The following is a 24,951-nucleotide window of genomic DNA, read 5'->3' on the forward strand; positions in this document are numbered from 1 at the left end:
ATTAGCAGCAACGATTTGTCTGATGAAGCAGTTGGTGACGTGACCATCACGGCGCTCCCCCCGCAACAAGACTCATATCCACCTTTGTCACAGGTGTCGAGGCGCAGCGGAAGGGAGCGCGCTATTCCAGGCAAGTACCATGACTTTGTGTTACTTAACAATGGCTTTCCGCATCACAATTTTTCAGAACCACCCGCTCCCAATGATGGTCCAAGTAGAAGCCGTCAAGGTCTAAAGGTTGGCACCGGCCGTGCGAAACCGAAAACATCGAGCGATCTGCGAACTGGCATTGCGTGGCAGCGATGCTCATCTCTGGCGAAAGGCGATGGACGAAGGGTTTCAAGCTTTACTCGACAACCAGAAGTGGGACCTTGTCGAGCTACTGGCAAAAGGGCGATTGGTTCGAAGTGGCTGTTCAGGACCAAGGTGTACGAAAATGGCAACATTGTGCGGCACAAGGCGAGAATAGTTGCACAGGGCTTCACGCAAAAGTTCGGTGTTGACTACGACGAGGTGTTCGCACCGGTTGCGAAACAGGTGACATTTCGCACACTTTTGACTGTGGCTAGCCGCCGCAGTTTCCAAGTTCGCCACGTCGATGTGAAGACAGCGTACCTGAACGGGCATCTGGAAGAAACCATCTACATGCGCCAGCCGGAAGGTTATCACAGCGGAGGCGAACGTTCCGTATGCCGTTTAAGGAGGAGCTTATATGGCCTGAAGCAATCCGCACGTGTCTGGAACCAGAAGGTTGACGAAGTCTTCAAGGCGATGGGGTTCAAGCCGTCCAAGTTCGATCCGTGCCTGTACATGCGGAATGGTAATCGAGAATTCATCCTAGTATACGTGGATGATATGATTATCCTCACCCCAACCGAAAAGGAATTCTAAACCATCTTCAAATTACTTCAAAGTAATTTCGTCGTCGTGGATCTCGGCGAAGTTCGGCAATTCCTTGGGGTCGAGGTAACGAAGACTGAAACCGGATACAGACTGAACCAGGAAGTATACATCCGGAAACTCACGAACCGTTTCAGTTTGGAAACCGCCAAGCCGTCCAAAGTAGCCCTGGATGTCGGCTATCTACAGCAGAAGGAGGAGCAGAACAAACTGGACAACAATCAACAGTATTTGAGTTTGATCGGTGGTCTACTGTATATCGCCGTTCATACTCGTCCTGGCATAGCTGTAAGCGTTTCAATCTTGGCCCAAAAATCAAGTTGTCCCACTCAGCAAGACTGGACCGAAGCAAAGCGAGTCTTTCGTTACTTGTTCGCAACAAAGGGTCATCATCTTCAGCTCGGAGGATCAAAGACTGATCTCGAGATGTTCGTCGACGCCGACTGGGCTGGACATTGCCGTGACAGGAAGTCGATTTCTGGCTTTCTGATTCTCTTTGGCGGAGGTGCAGTTGCATGGGGCTCACGGAAACAAATCTGCGTTTCCTTGAGTTCAACAGAAGCTGAATTCATCGCGTTGGCTGAAGGATGCCAAGAACTCATCTGGTTGCAGCGACTTGTACGGGAAATTGGCGAGGCTACTGAGGATCCAACCACCGTATACGAGGACAACCAGAGTACCATCAAGATGGTTGGAAGTGATCGCCTTGAGAGGAGAACCAAGCACATCGAAACGCGATTTTTCTTTGTTCGAGATCTGCCAGAAAAGAAGCTGATCAACTTGGAATATTGTCCTACCGAAAACCGAGATCACCTCTTATTCGCAACTCCTATCTCTATCTCCCAGTGGTGCCGGCTGGGATGCGAGTAACCTATGCGGAAATCGGGTACCCAACCCCGGTGGATGCTTTGGTCGCATGCAGACTGAGAAGGTGGACGCACGCGTCTGTTCCCCAGGTCAGGGGCGGCGTGCAACAACAACCGAGCGTCTGTTCTCCAGGTCAGGGGCGCCTCAAACAGCGTCTGTCTCGCAGCAAGCGGCTGAATTTATGAAATGCGGCTCCCGCCTGCTAAGTCCAAGATGGCAGCCCCATCGCGGGATAGGGACTTTAGGCTAACAACCTACTGCTCCTGATATCTTGTATTGTTACGGAAACTGAGAGAAGAAATAACCGAATTGGAACTTTGGCAACGACTTTTAGCATGAAAACACGGACACGAATTGGAACTTGGAACATTTTAGCCCTTGCCCAGCCAGGTAAGCTGGCTCAACTTGCTAGAGAAGCTAGCCGCCTCAAGCTAGAGATATTGGGACTGAGCGAAGTCCGTTGGTCTAACACTGGAGAACACAAGACACAGTCCGGGCAAGTACTGCTTTACTATGGCATACTACTCGTATTCGCTCAGTCCCAATATCTCTAGCTTGAGGCGGCTAGCTTCTCTAGCAAGTTGAGCCAGCTTACCTGGCTGGGCAAGGGCTAAAATGTTCCAAGTTCCAATTCGTGTCCGAATTGGAACACGCTACTCGGGAACGAGGAGTTGGTTTCCTATTAAGCCCGCAGGCCCATGCGGCCCTCATTAGATGGGAACCGATAAACGAACGAATAATCGTAGCCAGATTTAGAACACGGGTTAGAAACCTTACAATGGTCCAGTGTTATGCGCCAACTGACGTTGCCGATTTGCAGGAGAGAGAGCAGTTTTACAGTCAATTGTACAGCGTGGTTGAGAGCAGTGTTCCGAATATCACTCATTTTCAATGAATGTTTCTGATTGCACTTCGCACCTGAACGTACAACGGTCAGGTTTCGTTATTGATTGCTACTGGACCTACCCGATCATCGATCGTTCAATTCATCGCTAAAATACAGATCACCTCGTACGATGCTTGCTGTCAAAACAGTGCAGCACCATCATCAAATTGGAATCTCACCAATGCGCAATGCATATGGCGAATCTTGTTGGTCTTCGATCAGGAGTGAATGGATCAGGCAGTGAGTGAGTGATACATGAAGCCGATCATTAGCGTATTTTGTTTGATTTGATATATAGCAAATTAATAAATTTATTTGTTGTTATAACGTTTTTTAACATCAGTATGATCAAAATCAAATTGAAGTTGTGTTTGTCGTCCTGTCACGTTAAAACTACTGAGAATTTATGGTGTCCCGCACAACTGTTTGATTTTTCTCGTCCTGCAAAAAATAATTTTGAATTTCATATAATTCAGGCAGATACTGAGTGAGCTACATTCAGAATGGATCAGTTTGTATCTCACTCATCTCCGATATGCGATGTTTGCTAAACCGATGATTCTGAATGATGCGACTCGGTTTGTATAGCTGATAGGAGCGCTGATCGAGATTGCATACCAGCCAGGCAAAGCAGTTGCGAGAGGCGCTATCCCATTATACAATCTGAATGTTTCCAACAGGAAACGCATCCTGAGTGTTTGTTTTGATTGATTTTCGGAAGACTGGTTGAGAGAATTCCGAAGGGTGACATTCAAATCCACTTAGGCGACTTCAACGCAAAGATTGGCTCCGATAATTAGGACTTTGAGCGCATCATGGGGCGCCATGGCTTAGGACAGATGAGCGAAAACGGAGAGCTGTTTGTAGAATTTTGTGGTGATCGGTGGATCGCTCTTCCCTCATCGACCAGCACATAAGGTCACTTGGGTATCCCGAGATGGCCTAACAGAAAATCAAGTTGACCACATCTGCATCAGTCGAAAATGGAGAAGGAGCCTTCTTGATGTCCGCAACAAACGAAGCGCAGACAATGCATCTGACCATCACCTCGTCCTCGGCGAGATACGACTGAGAGTTGCGCGTGTCCAACGGCGCGAGGAGAAAGTCGGGTGTCGATACGACGCACACAGGGGTAAATGCACCTAATAAGCGATCAAAATTTTTTGCGGACAAACGGTAAACGATAGAAATTTGATGTCTTCGTACCATTTTTATATTTTTTGATGATCTATCAAATTCTTGAAAGAAAAAAGTGATTTTTCCACCTGGAAGCGAGATAAAACAATTATTTCTTGAAATAAAAAGTTTAGAGACTTGATGACTTCACAAAAAATGTAGATCTTATTATTTAAGCAACTTTGTTGAAGACATCATAAAGATCGCATGAAAATCATAAAAGTTACGAGCATTTTAAAAATAACGAGAATTTAAACAAGTAATTTTGAGTTTTTATTTAATATCTTTTTAGTATACGATTTAGAAACTTGGTATATTTGAGAAAGTTGTTCAAATTGTTAAAACACACAATTTTGTAGAACATTTTAAATACATATTTCAACTAAGAAAGGAGATATACTACAAAATATCCATAATAATGCAATTTTTCAGTAAGTTATAACCTTAAAAGTTCGGACGAGTTCGTATAATTTTTTAAGTGGATTTTGTTGTTCAAGTTATTGGCTTTCCATTGATATATAAATTACACATTAGTTTTGAATAGATTTTTTACAAACAAGCAATCAAAAATGAGGTTTTTCCTTTAGAAACACTTAAAATTCGAAGGAAAAACCCTCAATTTTTCCTGTTTTTGGAGGAAAAAACTCATTTTTGATTGCTTGTTTGCTAAAAATCTATTCAAAACTAATGTTTAGTTTATATATCAATGGAAAGCCAATAACTTGACCAACAAAATCCACTCAAAAAATTATACGAACTCGTCGGAACTTTTAAGGTTATAACTTACTGAAAAATTGCATTATTATGGATATTTTGTAGTATATCTCCTTTCTTAGTTAAAATATGTATTTGAAATGTTCTACAAAATTGTGTGTTTTAACAATTTGAACAACTTTCTCAAATATACCAAGTTTCTAAATCGTATACTAAAAAAGATATTAAATAAAAACTCAAAATTACTTGTTTAAATTCTCGTTATTTTTAAAATGCTCGTAACTTTTATGATTTTCATGCGATCTTTATGATGTCTTCAACAAAGTTGCTTAAATAATAAGATCTACAACTTTTGTGAAGTTATTAAGTCTCTAAACTTATTTTCTTCAAGAAATAATTTTTTTATTTCGCTTCCAGGTGGAAAAATCACTTTTTTCTTTCAAGAATTTGATAGATCATCAAAAAATATAAAAATGTTGTGAAGACATCAAATGTCTATCGTTTACCGTTTGTCCGCAAATAATTTTGATCGCATATTAGGTGCATTTACCCCTGTGTGCGACGTCCGCCGGTTGCAGAATCCAGAGGTGAAAAGGGCATACGTTGAACAGCTAGAATCCCGAGCCTCGGAGCTGCCGACAGACGGAACAGTCGAAGAACAGTGGTGTGGAATCAAGAATGCCTTTATCACGACGAGCCATGGTACTCTCGGTAAAGTTTGTGGAAGAAGAAGTGAATGGATGTCGGATGAAACTTGGAGGATGATCGATGATCGGAGAAAGACGAAAGTCGGAATCGAGCAGGCATGTACCGCGTCAGCCAAAGCAGCCGCCCGCTTACGATATGCGGAGCTGGAAAAGGCAGTTAAACGAGCTTGTAGACGAGACAAGAGAACCTGGACAAACTCCCTAGACGAAGAGGGAGAAAGAGCCGCCGCCATTGGAGATATCAGATTATTATATGATATTTCTCGCCGCCTTAGTGGTGCAAGGACTAATGCAAGAATGCCGCTGAAAGACCGAGCAGGTCAGCTGCTGACAGATCGAACAGATCAGCTGAAGCGTTGGACTGAGCATTTTGAACAACTTTTCCGAGTTACAAATAGCAATGGCCAACAGAACCCGCAGCTCGAGGCGCCCACAGTAAGTCGCATAAATGGCGTCAACTCGGAAGTGCCCTCGCTGGCTGAAATAGAAGCGGCAATCAAGGACATGAAATCCAACAAAGCGCCTGGAATCGATTGCATTCCTGCTGAAATGCTCAAAGCCGACCCTGCCTTGTCAGCACAAATGTTGCACCGTCTTTTCGCTGACATTTGGGATACTGCAACATTCCCGGCCAACTGGATGCAGGGTATCCTCGTAAAGGTCCCGAAGAAAGGAGACCTAACAGAGTGCGGTAACTGGCGTGGCATAACTTTGATCTGTACAACCCTCAAAGTACTCTGCAAAGTGATCATGAACAGGATCCAGGAGAAAATCGACGCTACACTCCGACGGCAACAAGCTGGATTCCGATCCGGACGATCATGTGTGGACCACATCACAACGCTACGAATAATACTGGAACAAATCAACGAATTCCAGGATATTCTTCTGCTGGTGTTCGTTGATTTCGAAAAAGCATTTGACCGACTGAACCACGAAAACATCTGGGCTGCTCTTAGACGACGAGGGGTCCCAGAGAAACTAGTCCATCTCATCGAAGCACAGTACGAGGCATTTCCGTGCAAGGTCTTGCACGACAGTGTCTTGTCCGAACCAATTCCGGTAACTGCTGGAGTGAGACAAGGATGTATTTTGTCACCGCTGCTTTTACTCATCGTAATGGATGAGATCTTGACTGGATGGATTGACTGTAGACCAAACCGAGGATTGCCGTGGAATGCTTCAACCATGGAACAACTGAACGACCTTGACCTGGCAGACGATATTGTTTTGCTCGCCCAAACACAACAAGACATGCAGAGTAAACTCGACGACCTCACCGAAAGCTCCAAGGCAGCAGGTCTCAAAATCAATGTCGGAAAGACCAAGTCGATGGAAATCAACACAGAAAATCGTTCCAATTTCGTGGTAGCTGGACAACAGGTTGAGACAGTGGAGTGCTTCCAGTATCTCGGTAGCCAGATTACGCCTGATGGTGGTAGCAAGAAGGACATCGAAACCCGGATCAGAAAAGCCCGATTTGCGTATGGTCTCCGAAACATCTGGTGCTCACGCCAGATCTCTCTACGAACTAAGATCCGAATCTTCAACTCAAGCGTCAAATCCGTATTGCTGTACGGGTGTGAAACTTGGTGCACATATGCGGTGACGACGCGAAAACTGCAAGTTTTTGTGAATCGCTGCCTGCGGAACATCATCCGCGCTTGGTGGCCTGGCAACTGGATCTCAAACGTTGAACTTCATCGCCGGTGTCATCAAAAGGCGCTAGAAATCGAGATTCGGGAACGTAAGTGGAGATGGATTGGGCACACGCTGCGAAGAGATGAAAACGAGATTTGCAGAGAGGCGCTTGACTGGAATCCAGAAGGGCATCGAAGAAGAGGCAGGCCCAAAAGCTCGTGGCGGCGAAGTCTAGCCACTAAAATCCGCACAGTTGACGAGAACCTTGTCTGGCAGCAAGTGAAGACGCTGGCTCCGGATCGCCAGCAGTGGAGATCTTTTATCTCAGCCCTATGCGTTGGTCAATCGGCGCCGGACCCTTAGGTAGGTAGGTTAGAAAACCGAGTGAATTTTAGGAATTATGTTCGTCAAGTTATGTCGTGAGACAGAATACTATCTAAATAAATAATACCTACCGAAAACATGCTTTCTGATATCCTGACCAAACCATTGCAACGAGTTCGTCTGTAGAAGCTGCGTGGAGAGATAGGTATCAAATCGGATCAACTCGAGGAGGAGTGTCGGGAGTAGCAGGCGTGTTGTTTCATTCAAATAATTAATTCTGATCAAAGCAATCGTTTAATAGATTCTAAATACTGTAAAATTTGTAATTGGCTTAAAAAGGAATTGAAAGAATTTTCTTCTTTAAGGCTCCGGCTAGCTCACAAAATGCTAACAGGTTCTTTTATTTTACATGCTTAATAAACAATTTTATACTAGTCAAACCTCCCTCGTGATCTCGCAACCATGTGCATCAATTTCAATCGCACTGTATTTAGTGTGAGGGTTTCAAAACATAATAACATTTACTGGGTGAAACTTACATGCAGATTTCCACGGGATTCTCACGGCGCACACACATGCAGGTGGAGCTTGCTGCCAGCTCATGATGTCGCCCCCAAACGGACGTGGATGTCATCAGGACACCAAAGGCTGTTTCGCCCGCTCCTATCAGCTCTCCTTTCATGCGGTCACGGCTTCCGATCATCCGGATTTTAATCTTTGCGCCGAGATTACCAACAACGAAATCGGCGTCTCTCTTCGTCTCGTCGGATGTGTCACGCCGCTCCCTGCTGCTCGTTCTTTCCGTGGCCGGTCGTTCCGCCCAATATGCTGCTGATGTTCAACTTGCGATGCTCTCGAATGTGCAAGGCCTTCACCAAAACCGTCCTCCTCTAATCGTGCAACTGACCCAGCATGCTGTCAGTGCGAGCGACCCATCATGCTGTCAGCTCGCTTCCGCTGCGTCACCTCAAAGAAAAGGGAAAAGAACAAAGAAAAAGAGCAAAGGAAAAAAGAGCTCCTTTGATGAGGGGCTCTTTGGCATGCGGATTTCCTTTTTCTTTTCTCCGGCTCTTATTTTCTCCTTTTTGTCATGCGCTTTTTCGTCCTTTGCGTCGCGTGTTGGCTTGAAATCCGGTTTTGCCTTCTTGCTTCTCTTCGGAGAAATCAGGCCTGCGCCTTTCGTTTGCTTTTCGCACAGCAACGAGCTGCAATTGGCCGCGAACCGAATCGAATTTGCTCCGCTCAAAACACTCACGACGTTTTCACGATTTTCTCGGGTAAATCCCACTTGCGGCGCGACTACTTTCCTCTTAATGAGGTGCACGCGGCTTACTTCCACGAGTTGTTCTTTTCTTTCTCCCCTGGTTGAGAGCTTTTATCCCAGACCGGAAAATGAAATCGACTTATCCAGGGTCGGATTGTTTTCTTGAAATTCTTTGTTTGTATTTTCTTTTCTTGGTGACAGCAGCCGTTTCTCGGTTTTTTGTTGTGATCGATTCACACCAGTAGGTACACTGAAGAAAATCTGTTTTGAAAACTTTTGATTATGGTTTGACAAAATGTATTTAGTTTATGTTGGCATGTTTTAATCCGAATTGGTTCTAACTTACAACTAAGAACCAAGTATAATTCAATTGTTACAATACCTAGTATAAAAGTAAGAGAAAAATAAAATTCATTCATTCTTTGTTAAACTTTCACCCCAAGTAGTTGTTCTTTCTACGGCCAATACTAATAAATTAAAGCCGGAAATGCAGGATCGAAAATATTTTTGCCCTATTTGAATGTTAGCTTGTGTACGCGAAATTCACTTGGTCGATGTGTGCTTCCTATAAAATAAAGGTCAATCATCAATTTTGTTGCAGATTAGGGGTTCTTCAAAAGTAACTTACATAGTCCTTAAATGGTAGCTGAGAAAAATCGCATAACTCTTAGCTTAAGGTATAATCTAGTAAAATATTCAATTGGGTACATATATAAGAAAGTTTCAAACAAATATCAGGATTGAAAAAACCTACAGTCAATATGTTTCAAAAAAATGTTGCAATAGGAGAATCATTTCCATTTCACACACAGTTTTAGGTCTCGAATTTTGAACAGGATAATGCAATTTTTTTTCTCATAAAAATGAACTGACACTAGGACTTTTCACAAATATGTAGCAAAAGACGTTTTAGCTGTGCTTATTTCGAAAAAAATTGCAGGTTTCAAAACTCAAGCTGTATAGAATTCATTGATGTACTATATTCTCAACTCATGTAGCCTCATGTAAAAAAAAACCATCCATGCCTTCGTTCTAGCAGACCATGGAATGTAGTGTCGTGGCTTCCGCTACAACGAGAACTGTCGCCAACAAGTACCATATGCTATCTCACCAGCATCAGCACGAACCAACCCAGCATCATCATCTGCAACCGCAGCAACAGCCTCCGCAACATTACCATCAACATCAGTCGCAGCAGCAGCAACATAAATATAATTTGTCTTCCTCCTATCAGCCATCATCCTCCTCAGGCGTCGGTGGTCCACCGACATCAATGACAACCGGTCCCACGATCCCCGGAGGCGGCGGAATTCGCGGCGGTAGACCACGTGCCATGTCCATCCAATCACTCCATCATGCCTCCTCCACATTGCAAAATGGTGCCGGTGTCAGTAGCAAGTATCTGCCACCGAACAACGCACATCAACCGCGCTACCATCACGATCCATCAACCCTAGAATATGGGTAACTAATCTTAACCGAAACTATAGAGTGCTGAAATCGTTCCGCTTTCGATGTTGTGTGTGTGTGTTGTGTTCTCATTTTTTTTCATTATCTATAGTCCAAATTTACCATTGCATCCGGTTTTGGCTTTAAATTTTCAGTTGTCAACTATCTCTCTTGATTCACCAAACAACCTCAGCCGTGTGTGAATGATACATTGCATGTCAAGGATTCTCCGGCTATGATCATATGTATATTCCATGCTTTTCTTTTCGTAGTAAGGTACACCGGGGCAAGTGCAAACGGTTTTCACCATAGTGAAGGCCGGATTAAGGGGGGGGGGGGGACCAAAAGGGGCAATTGCCCCGGGCCCCCCGGCTCAGGGGGGCCCCCCGAGGGAGTTTTTTTTTAAACTTTACTTTAATCATACTACTTCAATTTCTACAAATCTATGAAAAAAAATCAAAACAAGAAAAATTGAAATGAAAACTTGAAATTTAACAACTAAAAAGGACCCCGTGAAATAATATCTAGAAAAGTTTTTCTCTTGCATAAGTTAGAGGGCCCCCTAACTGAACCAGTGAAGAAGTTCTCCCACATTTCGCGGGAAAAGAATATCAAAATCTTTGTATTTAATTTGAAAATTTTCAACCTAAAATCTGGATAATGTGAACCGAATTCGATTCAAAAATTAAGAAGAATATGAGGCAAAATACCTCAAATTTTATTTTTTTCTAAATGAAACAAATCAGTCAGGATATTCTGTACAGAGGTAAAATAAAGAAAAACATCTCCTCATTTTCATTACATAGGGGAAAGTCAGGTAAGATAAACACAGTGGGTAAAATGGACACTTTCAATATTTAAAAAATGACAATGTTTGGCACAAATCTAATGATGGGAATATGTTTGCCTATGTGTATCAATACTTTCGAGATCCTTTGTTGATTCACTGAATGCAAGGTCTAATAATAGTAAACAAAACAAACAAAAACTTTGAGAAAGCACAATTTGATGTAATTTTTTCTACTCAGAAAACAGTCCATAACTCGCAACATTTTCGGAAATTTCTAGCGTTTTCAACGTTAGAATGTTGATTAGACTTCTCATTGACAACCTGGAGGAAAATCAGCAAATTTTGGTCGACGGATAAATCAACAAAAGTTTTGAAATAAAAGGTGCTAGGTCGGGTAAGACGGACACTTCAAAGTCGGGTAAAACGGACACATCAGTTTCTCCAGATATTTCAAGTTTTTCATAGGTTAGATCCTCCACATACCTTCAAAAAACCTTGTAAAAACCTTGGAGTGACCGGGATAATACCAGGTATTATTTTAGCTTTTCACTTTTCGATCATTATTATTGAAATTTCCGTTGGTTTATAAATTCTTAACCCTTTTCCCTCTCTATTTTTGAAAATTAAATCTTTAAAAAAACTGTGGTTACCTAAATTTGACCAATCAACAGTACAGAGTTTCTTTATTGAATTTCCATCCCAATTTCTGTCTTAGACTTGAAATTCGTATGGAAACATTTTTAACAGATTTAACCAAAATTTCATCATATACCTACTGAAGTTGATATCCTGAAGTCAGCATATTTTTTTCCAACTGATCATTCTCATATTATCGTTAAAACGATCTCATAGTTAATTTGCAAATATTTCGTCAGATACTGAAGTTCAGTTTCATGGTTTTTCTAAATCTTGAGAACTCAGGATCTTTAACCCTCCCCCCCCCCCCCCCCCCCATGTGGGTCCAAAAATAGCAAGCGAGGTATTCAAATTTACACTTAAAATTTTAAATTCTAATCCAATTATGATAATAGAGCAAAATTATTCAAGAGCAACAATCTAGACTCAATGCTAATGCCAAAATCTCAAAAACCCATCCCAAGTTCAAAATTCTGCTACAGTTTTTCAAAATTTTCTCACTTCTTCATGGAATAAGGTTGACAGATTTTTTTCAGCACGTATCCGGGCCGGAAAATCCGAGCTGTTTTTTTTTATAAAAACCTGGCAAAATCCGGGTATATGATTTCAAAATTGTCGACCAGAATCCGGGATATTCTGGTCAGGAATTACTGCTTAGGAATTACTTTTCAAAAATCAAGAAAGAAAACCTTTCATGATTGTTGTTTTTAAACTTGCTTCAAAAATTTTGGACACATAAATAAAAATAAATTTACAACATAATCTTTTTTTAAAGTTTGATTTAAGAATGAGTTTGTAATAAACCCGAGCAAAATCTGGGCTTTTCCAATGAAATCCGTGCAACAAGGTCGAACCGGACTTTTCCAAAATTGTATATTAAATATCCGGGCCAACCCGGCTAAAACTTGGTATTCTGCAACCTTATCATAGAAATTCAGGTCTGAATATTTAATTTTAAATTAAACCCATTTTGGAGGTTCTGGTTTCATATTCCCATAACCAAAATTGTATTTCTATATATTTTCGTATTTCTGCTGAAGCTGCTTTGAAATCCTGGTTCAAATTCGGTTTTGCATTTCATATCAAATTTGAAACATGTTTTCGAAAATCATATGCATTTCCAATATTTTGATAAAAGTTTTCCGAATATGAAAAAAAAGAAGCATTTTGTTTTATATTCAAATTCGAAGTTCTTAAACTTTCTTCTCACACAAAATTTAAACATTTAAAGCTTCTAAGTGGTGATTCAAAATTAAAAACTCAGATTCAGATTCATCATTTGAAATTCACATTTTAATTCACATTTACTAAAAAAGATTTAAAAATAAATGATTGAAATAATGAATTAAGATTGAACCAGCACTACACTGCCCCTACTCGCATAACAGTCCCATATGAATTTTCGTCATTTTTCATCTAACCCGACAGTTCGTCATTTTGAACATAGGGCTTCAATATAAAACAATAAAAAAAGAGATTTTGTTCTAGAAATTTCGAAAAAAATATCAATTTGTGACTGTCCCATATGAAATATACCCGCATAACATTCCCATATGTAAAATACTTCGGATTCGATAACTTTTCAATGTTTCTTTCGGCGAAATATCTTTGATTTATTGCTCTGAATCATTTAAAAAAGGTTTAACTCAATTGATGTCGAATTATGAACACTAGTTTTCGAAGGTAGGTCAGTAAGAAGGAAGGAATTTCTTCCTGAGCGAAAAACTGTAAGACGCAATCAAAAATAATAAAAAGATTCAACTTACAATGTGAAATTCACGATATTTTTCCAACAGTATGTTTCTTTTAATGAAAATTGTAATGAAAGGTTCAAAAATGATCAAATTTAAGTCTTAGGAAGAAGCTTGACGAAAAAAACATATTCTGTATGGGACTGTTATGCGAGTAGATTTAAAAAAGGTTTGAAATATGCTCGCATAACAGTCCCATAACGAAAAAAAATGGTGCTCCCAACCATACCAATGACCCAATTTTGAAAATTTCAGGTGTTACGATTTATTATGACAACCTAGAACACATTCCATCTAATGTTTTTTGTTTATGCTGAAAGTTGTGGACACAATTTCAAAATATATTCCAAAACAGAAAAAGCTGATTTTCTCGCTTGCTTGTTTTTGCATATGGGACTGTTATGAAAGTAGGGGCAGTACAGTGTTCATAAAAAATATTCATGAATTAGGGCTTGGCTCATAAAATTCTGATTTGGTAATAAGATTCAGCAATCATATTTTTTGTACATTTCAAATAGTTTTGAAATTCGGAAACAGATTCAGCTTGTGAATGAGTTTTTCCATCAACATTAAATTGTTGAGGAATTCAAGAGAACATGAACTTAAATATTTGCTTGTCCATTTAGTTTCCAGATTCCAATTTTTTAATCACAATAAGTTTTTGCACATAATTCAGCTGAAAATTTTAAATATGAAGTAGAATTTGAATTAATTTTTTAAGTGTCGTTAATGCAAAATATCCTAAATTATATTTCAAAAAAATCATATTCAGGATTTTTATTATGGAATTGATTCTTTATGAACATATATTTTAAAGAAAAAGAAAGATACTGTTAAAAGAAACATGTATCTGATCTTCACCTAAAAAATCTGCACAAAATTCTATATTTTCTCGGTGTATTGTTTAAAATTATTAATGTTGTAGTTTTTTTAAAGCCAAATTTCATATTAAAATCATAAATTTAGTTCAAGTTTGCATCAAGCAAATTTATTTAATCCGAAAATGTTTTATCTCTTACTGTTTATTTGAATTTTTTAATTTATTTTCATCAAAGGTTAGAATCTTGGAACTTACTTAAGAGTTTGGAAGATTGGGCTTATTTGATTTTAGTAATGAATAAGCTTTTTTTAAGAAATTGAAGGCTACTCTAAGAAGAACTTATTTTATGCTCATATCAAATAACTTTGATCTATCAGAATCTTGAAACAATTCATAAATTTTAACCATCAATGAAAGCAAATTCCATATTTTGTTTCTAAAGGTTAGATTATAAAAAATTAGCTCACCCTTTAGGCAAAGGACCACTTTTCTAAAGTTACGATTTAATACGAAAACTAAAAATGAGTATTTAAAAATGAATAATCATATAGTTTCTAACATATTTTGATTTAATTTGTTTTGTTCGTGAGTTGTTGGGCAGAAAATCATAGGTAAAAATCAGACACCAAAACCCCCCCCCCCACGAGTCGGTTCTTCCTACGGTCCTGGTATCCAATGGTTCAAATCCTCATGATACTTCCCAATTGTCATTAGCACAAACCAGACGATAAATAATGAAATGAAAATCATTTAAAATATTTATCCGGGAATTTTTCTGAATCAGAGAATTTTAGTCGGTGATGAGGGTGTTAATAAAAATGAGAATTAAATTTGACATTTTGCAGCTCAAATAAAAAAAAATTCAAAAAAATTCTAAACTCTTCCGCAATATTTGCACGCTATTAATTAACACATTTTATTTGAAGGTACCAGAATTTATCTTCTACGCAGACAACATAGCTATTTAAAGACAGTAAACTGAGCTCATATCCAGTTCTTATACACTTTAAAATGTGTTGTGTTCTCTGAGATAGCATATAAAAAAATCGAATCATAGGGCCCCCCGAGAAAAATTGCCCCGGCCCCCCCGATGGCTTAATCCGGCCCTGACCATAGTTCAACTTTCACATGTCCTAGAAAAATATGTAAATCTTCAAAAATTATCGATTATCGTTCGTAGCATCACTAAAATAGTTCTCAACAAATTCCCGTTGAAAGTAAAAAATTAAAAAATGTTGTTGAAAAGCAACGGCACTTTAGTTAAAAAAAAATTCTAAGTTTAGTTGGGGAGCAAGTGCAAACGCAATGCTTTTTCCAAACTTATTCTAAGATGCGTCAGTGTATCGTTACTAAAAATAATTGAATACATGTTCCGGTATGTTTTATTAGACTGAGTCGATTTGGGGTCATTTTTGAATTTCTCAAACCCTGGGGTCTAAAAAGCTTCGTCTTGGTCCAAAACTCATCCTTGATTTTTTGTAAAATTTTTAAGTAACGTTTACATGAGTAAATTTGAACTTTTAGGTTTGTATGAGAAAATTGAATATTTTGTACTGAAAAATCAACATCATATTTGTTTCTCTTGTGGAACCGAGCCACCTGATGGTTTCTGTGCCAATTTATAAAATTCCTAAAGGAAATTTTCCGCTGAAAAATTTTGTCGAAGACACTAACTTTGTATCTTATAGACAAAAAAGTTTTTAGCTGTTTAACAGGGGTATGTCTTTTCGCATTGATAAACGATGAATTCAATTGACATCACTGCTGGGTGCCTAGCGAGGTATTGCATGACTACTTTTCATGCAATACTTCGCGAGGCTTGAGCAGTGATGTCGATTAATTTGATTGTTTCATCACATTCATACCATTGAACATTTAGACGAACTCGATTCTATTTTCAGTTTTTTATCACCTTTTATCAAAATGATTAAAAAACATCGTACACAAAATCGTTATGGGAAAGGAAAAGCTGGTGTCGACGACACTATGATGCATTTAAAACATATTTTCGATTGATAAGTTAAAATCATGTTCACAAAAAATTTAAAAATGGTGAGCTAAACAATGTTTACAATTAATCAGTCGTCATTATGGCTATGGTAAGAACTAAAAAGAAATCAAATGAATCAAATGTGATATTCGATCATTTTTTTAAGTTACAGATACCAAGTGTGTCATTACAGTTCACAACATTCATTTCTCTGGAAATTTGTTTGATTACCTAAACTTACCTTTTATGATTAAAAAACCAATAACCATCAAGATTTTGAAAATAAACCGTTCTACATAACGTATGAAATGTCAAAACGAAAATACCCCATGACTAATCAATGGTAATATTAGAAAGAACACAAATCGTATCTAGACGCAGTGAAAAAATTCTCTAGAAATACTGCCAATACTTAAAATTATAACCTAATAAGAAATCAAATTAATAATGATCATAATTACCTTAGATGACCCTACCATTTTCCGACATTCTTGTCTTCTGTTTATTAACCCGAGTCTCAAAACGAAAAATATTTTCTATACAATTCAGTAAAGATCTAAATCATTTTTAACTCCTTGTTAAAGTAGTAAAAAAATTTATCAAACATTATTATTGCATCATAATTCCAAAGTCCTCATTTCAGAACTTGGAAATCACGATTTCAATTAAGAATTCTCATTGCGAAATTGAAAAAAAAAATAAATATGGGCAACAAGTCACACAGACTAGATTTCCAGTTATGGGGATTATTCAATACGATATCAAAGTTTGAGGTATAAAAATATAAGAAGCAATTTAGATTCTCCCACTGTATTTTTTTAGTCAAGGAATTTTAATTCCAAAATACAGATTTATGGAAAAGGTATTAAAAATTATGGTTTTTAAATTATTGATACTAAAATCAAAGTTCGTAGACAAATAAACATTAGAAAAGATTTAAAGATTGATTTCATAGCATAGTAATATTGTTATTTTGACGTTTTAATCGATTGAAACTCGAATTTAGCTGTGTTTTAAACACTAAACTTTTGAAAACTAAATTCAGAACCCATGAGATTCAGAGATCAGTTTTTTTCAATCAGTGATTCAGTATAAAACTGTACCGGATATTCGGGCCGAATATAACCCAAATTTTAAATTTGTCGAATATTAAATGCAACAAATAGTTGTGCCTAGTATTCGGTCGAATGTGTATAAGCAAATTTCGAAAGAAATTTTCAAATTAAATTGACAATATTTTTGAAGTAGTCATAAAATTTTTAAACAAAACATTGTAAATAGAGCATTCTTAAATCCTCTTCTACATACGATGCATACAATATATGATCTCGATTTTTTTGAAGTTTGATTTTGAAGCTTGATTCAGTACTGCAAAACATTTCAAACCAATTTCATTGTTTATAAAATTGATCTTATTTCTTACACTTTTTAGAGAATTCTTTTTTTTTTTTTGAATAAATTTATAAGTTAAGGTCGCGGTACATCTCAGGTTAAATTGAAAATGAAAAATCTTATTTCGTCAATAACTCAAAAAAGCGATATGAGTTGGTTTTGTAACATGGTTGTTGTGATAGCTTGGCAACACTGATCCTTCATTATATGCGAGTGTAACTAGAGAGAACAAGAAGATGATCATTAATAAAGAACCTATCGTAAAAGCCACACGCGTCGTGTTTCAATCCCAACATTATTGGCGACTTGAATGGGATTAAATTCGTTTTTAAACGGTTCTAAAAGTTAAAATGATTAAATTCGAGTGCAATTAATACAACTACGCGAGTGAACCCAAGATTAAATTCGATTGGAGTTTTCGAACTTGCTAAAGAAGTGTAGCATAACCTCAAAGTGAAAAAAAGATGGATCCCTCCAAAGCGGCTCTGTTGCCGTTCGATGTTTCGGATTCTGGTTCCCTCGGAACCAGATGGGCGAAATGGAAGAGATCATTAGAGTTATTCCTTGAAGTGAATTGTATTGTGCTACCATCCAGAAAACGGTCGTATTTGTTGCATTATGCCGGGACTGAAGTCCAGGATATTTTTTATAATTTGGAAGGGCATGACGCGGTTGCTCCCTACGGCACAGATGTGTATCGAGAAGCTGTTCGTTTGTTAGACAATTATTTCGCGCCATTAACAAGCATTCCTTTTGAGCGTTTCAATTTTCGGAGAATTAAACAACAAGATGGCGAATCTCTTGATAAGTTCATTCAGCGACTCAGAGACCAGGGACGTCTTTGTGGCTATGGTGAAGCTCTGGACATGCGCATAACCGAGCGTTTGACAATAGTAATTCGGACGCATTAAGAGAAGTGATTCTTAAAAAGAAACTCATGACGGTTCAAGAGATCGCAGAGGAAGGTCGAATCTTGGAAACATTAAAAGTGAATAAAGAACTTTTGAAAAAGCCGACTGTTGAAAACGCCATCGGCCAAGTACGAAGAAAAAAAGAAGAACACTGCTATAGATGTGGTGAACAGGGCCATTTTGCCAACAATAAAAAGTGCCCAGCTATGTCAGAATTCTGTAAGAAATGCAACCGCAAGGGACATTATGCGAAACAGTGTAAAACAAAATATAAAAGTGCTGGGGAGCAATCGCGAAGCAAAAATAGGGTCCGACAAGTGAGATGTAGTGACAAATCGAGTTCCTCGGAATCTGACTCGGAAGAATCCGACAACCAGCTAGCTCAAGTATATGCAGCTGAGTTAGTATCGGACGTGGTGACGTGTTTCGTGGGGGGAGTCAAACTTAATTGGGTGGTTGACTCTGGGGCTCATGTGAACGTGATAAACCGGGAAACTTATAAACTACTTCGAAAAAATGGATGTATAATGACCAAATCGGAGAGGTCATCCAAAGAACTGAAAGTGTACGGTGATGGAAGACTAAAAGTGTATAAAGTGATTAAAACCGATATTGCTACAAAGAGCAAAACAGTGCACCATGAAATCTACGTAGTAGAAACGAGAAGAGGAGCTAACCTCCTGAGCAAGAAAACATCGATGGAGCTAGGACTACTGGAGATCCATGGTGAAATTTTCAACGTCGGGAAACCTTGTGAGCCATCCATTGGCAAGCTCAAACATGTACAGGTGGAGATAAAGATTGACAGTGCGATTCCTCCAGTTCAACAGTCCTGTCGTCGACTTCCAATACCGCTTCAACCTTTGGTGGATGAGAAATTGGAAAGCCTATTGAAGCAAGACGTAATCGAACCCGCACCTTTGGATATAACGTGGGCTTCTCCATTGGTGGTAACGCCGAAGGACGGTGGTCGAGATGTACGAATCTGCGTGGATATGCGAAAAGCCAACAAAGCAATTATTCCGGAAAAGCATCCATTGCCAACGTTCGAGGAAATAATGCCCCACTTGGACGGCTGTAAGTTATTCAGTAAAATAGATCTCGTGAAAGCATTCCACCAAATCGAGCTTGCTCCCAACTCACGGGACATAACGACCTTTGTTACTCAAGATGGCTACTATCGCTACAAAAGGTTAATGTTTGGAATGAAGGTCGCAGCTGAAATATTCCAGCGTTGTATAGAGCGAGTGCTAAAAGGGTTGAAAGGAGTCAAGGTTTTTATTGATGACATTCTGGTGTACGCATCATGTAAAGACGAACACGATATCCGACTGAAGGCAGTACTAGACCGACTAAAGGAATTTGGATTCACGATAAACGAGGCCAAATGCGAATACGGAAAATCATCTGTCGTATTCATAGGTCACCTGCTATCAAACAAAGGTATCCTTCCATCGGACGATAAGGTGAGTGCCATTAAAAATTTTCGACGACCTCAAAATGCTACCGAAATGCGAAGCTTTCTGGGCTTAGCCAATTATGTCGGTAGATTCATACCAAATCTATCGACATTAAGCGCCCCACTTAGAGACATGACGATCAAAAACACGAAATTCCGATGGAGTTCAGCAGCCAAAACTGCTTTCACAAAAATCAAAGAAGCGTTAGCCAACCCTAAACACCTAGCGTACTATGGCACCCAGTACCCAACGATATTCACCCTTATTCTTGTTTTCGATCGGATGCCATTCGTTCGAAAGTTTTGCAATTTTGCATTCTTGTTTTCGTTCGAACGAATGAGAACCGTTCGATCTTTCGAACATCGTTCGTACGAACAAAAAACTGCATTCCCGTTTTCGATCGAAAGTATTTTTTCTATGGACTGACAAACGCGAGTCTAATGCTGCGATGATAACCGTTTAAAGCAATTGGTGGAATTTAATGCAGGTTATAAAATACAAAAGTGGTTCAAAATAACATATTTTGTGCAAATTTGAGAAGAAATGAGAAAAATATGATACTTAAACTAAACGTAAAAATAGATCCAGGCCTAATTGAGCCAACTGACACGGAAACCTCTGCCAATGAATATGACCGGTTGTAGAGTCGAAAGGTGCTTAAAAATTTCAATTTTGTCGAGATCAATGTTACAAATTGATATCTTTAATTTAAAAATAACAAAATTTTTAAGAATACAAACTCATTTTTAATTAAATAATTTTCAATTTTTGTCGATTTTTTCTACGCGAGTTCCGATCTCCTACGACGGGGCAACTTTCCAGCAGCAATAGCGATAGCAATACCTCCGCCGGCTGTTATCGGCTCCGATTTGTCAAACTTCTGGAAATCACGAAATAGCTTGCTGATGCAGCTGCCGAAGGTTTTCTGGGTGGGCCTGATCCGCTCTAGCATGATTTTCTATTTTTTTCCTTGTCTCTGGGCCGTTTACGAGGTTCCTGTTTCCCGGTCCGATAATAAAAACTTCACAAATTCACAATCAGACAGGTTGTTTACTTTTGTTGGCACACGAGAAATGTCATTTTGATACAGCAGGGCTGCTTAGAAATTTCGAAGTTCATCTGGTAACACCAAAATCGAACGTATCGCATTCGAACGAAAACAAGAATAGCTTTTTCGAATTCGATCGAAAGTATCCGTTCGAACGAACTACAGATACGCCGTAAACAAGAATAAGGGTGATTAGTAACAGACGCTAGCGATACGGGATTAGGCGCAGTACTCCTACAGGTAGTAAGATCGAAACCTAGGCCCATAAGTTATGCGAGTAAGAGTCTTTCCAAAACCGAAAAAAAATACTCAACCCTAGACAAAGAAGCACTAGCCATAGTGTGGGCGACGGAGCGCCATGAAATGTACCTTTGAGGACTAGACTTTACGATCGTAACGGACCACAAGCCTCTAGTAAAAATATTCAGTGAGTCTTCGAAGCCAAACCAACGCCAAGAAAGATGGGTCCTCAGAATGCAATCTTTCCGGTACAGTATTGTTTATTCACCGGGAGAGACAAACATCGCCGATCCCTTGTCGCGTCTTTCCGAATGCGATATAGCCAAAACATTCGACAAACAAACAGAACAGGTTTTAAGCGCTATAGTTGAAGTTACTAAACCAACTGCCCTGACTATGTCCGAAATCATCCGTCAATCCCAAGAAGACGAACAAATCCAATGTGTGATGCGCGCATTGCTGGACGGCGACTGGGACCCGGTTCCTAAAGGGTTCCTTCCATTCAAGACCGAGTTATGCTCAGTGAGAGATGTACTGCTACGAGCTAACAAAATTGTGATCCCAGAAGGACTTCGAGCCGGTGTACTGGACCTTTCCCACGTAGGTCACCCTGGAAAAGAGAAAATGAAACGTCGATTGAGAGCTGCTGTGTGTTGGCCGGGGATAGACGTGGATGTGGAGAAAAAATGCAGAAGGTGCGTAGAATGTCTAATGGTAAGCCTACCCAACAAACCAGAACCACTCCGTATTCGAGAATTGCCGTCCACTGCTTGGTTCCATTTAAGCGCTGATTTCTTAGGTCCTCTGCCGAACGGAAAATATATCTTCGTTTTGGTGGATCTGTATAGTCGATTTGTGATTGCTGAATTTATGACCAGAACTACTTCCGCCGATGTTATCCGCTTCCTAAAACAAGTCTTCACAAGAATGGGCCTCCCAACAGTTTTGACCACAGATAACGCGAAAAACTTTTCAAGCCAAGAACTCAAGGACTACTGCGTTGACTTCGGTATAAAACTGTCACACACAAACTGCCAAGCACGGTAGCTCTATCACCGTAAAGGCTCCATCCGGACGAGAGTACACACGAAACAGCTCGCATCTTAAACTCATACCACGAACACAAGAAGAACGTTACCCGGTGTCATCGGATGCATTTGAAGCTGAAGAGTGGAACAAGGAATCGTCCGGAAGCAGCCGCTCCCGTCCAACGCGTATCACATCTGCACCTAAGAAGTTCGATGACTACATCATACAACCGGAAGATAGTGTCTTCGAATAAACAATATGAGATATGTTGTGATAGCTTGGCAACACTGATCCTTCATTATATGCGAGTGTAACTAGAGAGAACAAGAAGATGATCATTAATAAAGAACCTATCGTAAAAGCCACACGCGTCGTGTTTCAATCCCAACAATGGTGAAATTGATGGGGAAGGATTTTGAACTGGTCTCAGTGTCCAAAACCTTTTTTTGCCCGGAATTTGAGTGTTCAAAACCTCTTAAAAATGTTTGAATTTCGATTCCCCGATTTTTAACCGCGAAAATTTTCTCATAATGGGATTGGAATTGGGAATCGAAATAAAATCAGTTTAAAGAAGCTTTGAAGACTGAGACCGATTCAAAATTCAGCTTTTCACTATTCCCCATTCATTCAACCATGTTACAAAGCCAATATGTGTCGCTTTTTTGAGTTATTGACAAAATAAGATTTTTCATTATCATTTTTACCTGAGGTGTACCGCGACCTTTAGAGGTGAATCAAGTTATTTCCATCGACACTTTTTATTCTAAACTTATTCATAAATTATGCAGTAGAGCAGGGGTGAGCAACCTTTTGAACCAACGGGCCAATTTAAATTTGAAATCTTGTCGGCGGGCCGCACTTAAAATAATTTTTTTGTGACAATTATCAGAGCTTGACATCATTTTTCATAATTACAAAAATTGGCAAAAACAAATCTGAAAAAGGAAACATCAAACGAATTCACATGTTCAAAAACAGTAATTCAACAAGGCTTTATAAATAATTACCCGATATTGAAAAGGTACCCTGCTAAATCTTTGTCATTTTTAAATTCTCTCAATTTTTAAATAGTAGCAAATGGCGAACATTCACAACATTCTTGTTTGAGCCGAAGATACTATTCATCATCACTTACATTTAAAAATCTTCTGGAGATTATCACAGTGATAACTAAGAGTGTGATAAATATATTTTTAAATAAATCACAGTCTTCTTAGCGTTGGACGTTGAATCGTTATTTGACTTTTTATGTTTTTTTCCACAATTAAAACTTGTCCTCAAAGCCTAGGTTTTTTCCTACACACGTTAAAAAAATCCTTTTTTTTTAAATTGAAGTCCTGTATTGCATCATTGCATTCAGATGTTGAGCAAGGTTGTCGAAATCACAGAAAAATGTTCAACTTCACATATTTTAAGCAACTATCTTCAAAAGTACATTTGGATTTTAGAATTTTTAACCACATTTTTTCATTTTTAATCTTATTTAGATATCATTGCGATAGGATTTCTAAAGCTACAGTATCGTTCATAATTTTATAGAAATTGAAAGCACGCGCACTGTTGCTTCGACTTTGAACTTCCATAACTTTTTACTCTGATGATATTTTTTGGTCAAATTTTCTGCGTTAGATAGCTCAATTATCACACTATTATACTACAAAATTTGAGCTTTTTGGAGTTTGTGTGGCCAGAGATACAATAATTCTACGAAAATCGGACATTTTGGTTTTTTACCATTCAAACTGCAATATCTCAGGAACTAAGCACCTTTTTTTATAGAAATTTGGCAGAGTGATTGTTGAAATATTAAGTAAGCGTGTCTGAGGTTTTTGAAAAGTTTGATCGATGGGATCAAAAGTTATGCGAGGTACCATATTTCAGGCAAGAAACTAAAAATGTGATTTCTATAGAATTTTGGACGATTCCTAAAACAATTTCGTTTCCATCCACAAATCAGTCAAATAATCTTTGGCAAAAGCAACGAAGAAAAGAAAAAATGGAATAAATGCACTTTTTGTGTTTTTTAATTAGAATCTCGCGATTTTGTATTGATTTTCCGGTTGAAATAGATTTACCGTTGAAAATAAAATAGGATTTTCCTATGGAAACATTCGTCCAAAATTCTATAGAAATCGCATTTCTAGGTTCATGCCTGAAATTTTGTATCTCATGTAACTTTTGGTCCCATCGATCAAACTTTTCAAAAACTTCAGACATGCCAGCTTCATATTTCAACAATCACTCTGCCAAGTTTTAATAAAAAAAAAGGTTGCGTAGTTTCTGAGATATTGCAATTTTAATGGTAAAAATCCAAAATGTCCGATTTTCGTGTGTAGGTTCCCATTTTTTGCTGTTCTTCCGACTCACTTTAATGGATTTTGGTCTCAAAGTGGTAGGAGTTAGATAATAAGGAAAAAAAGAATACTGAATAAAAAAAAACACTCCAATATTACGTTATGCCAATAAACAATATTGCATTCAAGCCTTGTATAGAACATAAAGCCAGTAAAAAGTAAACAATCTGAAAATTTTCTAACTATCCATTGTAGAAAAGAGTTAAGGCATAAACATTTGAAAAAAGCTTCGCGGGCCGCACGAAAGGGTCTCGTGGGCCAAATGCGGCCCGCGGGCCGCGGGTTGCTCACCCCTGCAGTAGAGGGTATGCTTTGTAATGCATGAACATGTAAATTTTATTTCAATGAAAATGTTTTCAAATCTTTAAAGCAACGGAACTAAAAATTATTAGGGCAACAACAAGGAACAGTTTTGCCTTTGTTTCGAAAATTTATTTTCAAAAATTATACCGTTTTGAATTCGAGGTATTTGTCAGATTCTGTCTAAAACATCTGGCTCTGATGGTACTGCTTTTAAATTAAAAAACCATTAAGTTTCGATTACAATCAATCATTGATAACAAATGAACCGACAATCCTCTACAAAAATAAAAACTGATTTC

The 24,951-nt window shown here is 38.7% G+C and overlaps 1 protein-coding gene across 11 annotated transcripts in view; it reads left to right on the forward strand.

The window, feature by feature from the left end:
• Positions 1–24,951, forward strand: part of LOC129755813 (uncharacterized) — a 263,710-nt gene that overhangs the window by 235,418 nt on the left and 3,341 nt on the right. For 5 of the 11 annotated variants that reach the window (XM_055752472.1, XM_055752475.1, XM_055752479.1 and 2 more), the window contains one exon: positions 9,516–9,943. The exons of 2 other annotated variants lie outside the window; for them this stretch is intronic. In XM_055752472.1, the coding sequence (XP_055608447.1) occupies positions 9,516–9,943 (428 nt within the window). The remainder of the gene's footprint in view (positions 1–9,515; positions 9,944–24,951) is intronic. 4 more of the 11 variants (XM_055752474.1, XM_055752476.1, XM_055752477.1 and 1 more) reach the window with 2 other exon arrangements.

The sequence above is a fragment of the Uranotaenia lowii genome, chromosome 3 (genome assembly GCF_029784155.1).
Source record: "Uranotaenia lowii strain MFRU-FL chromosome 3, ASM2978415v1, whole genome shotgun sequence".
Classification (NCBI taxonomy): domain Eukaryota; kingdom Metazoa; phylum Arthropoda; class Insecta; order Diptera; family Culicidae; genus Uranotaenia; species Uranotaenia lowii.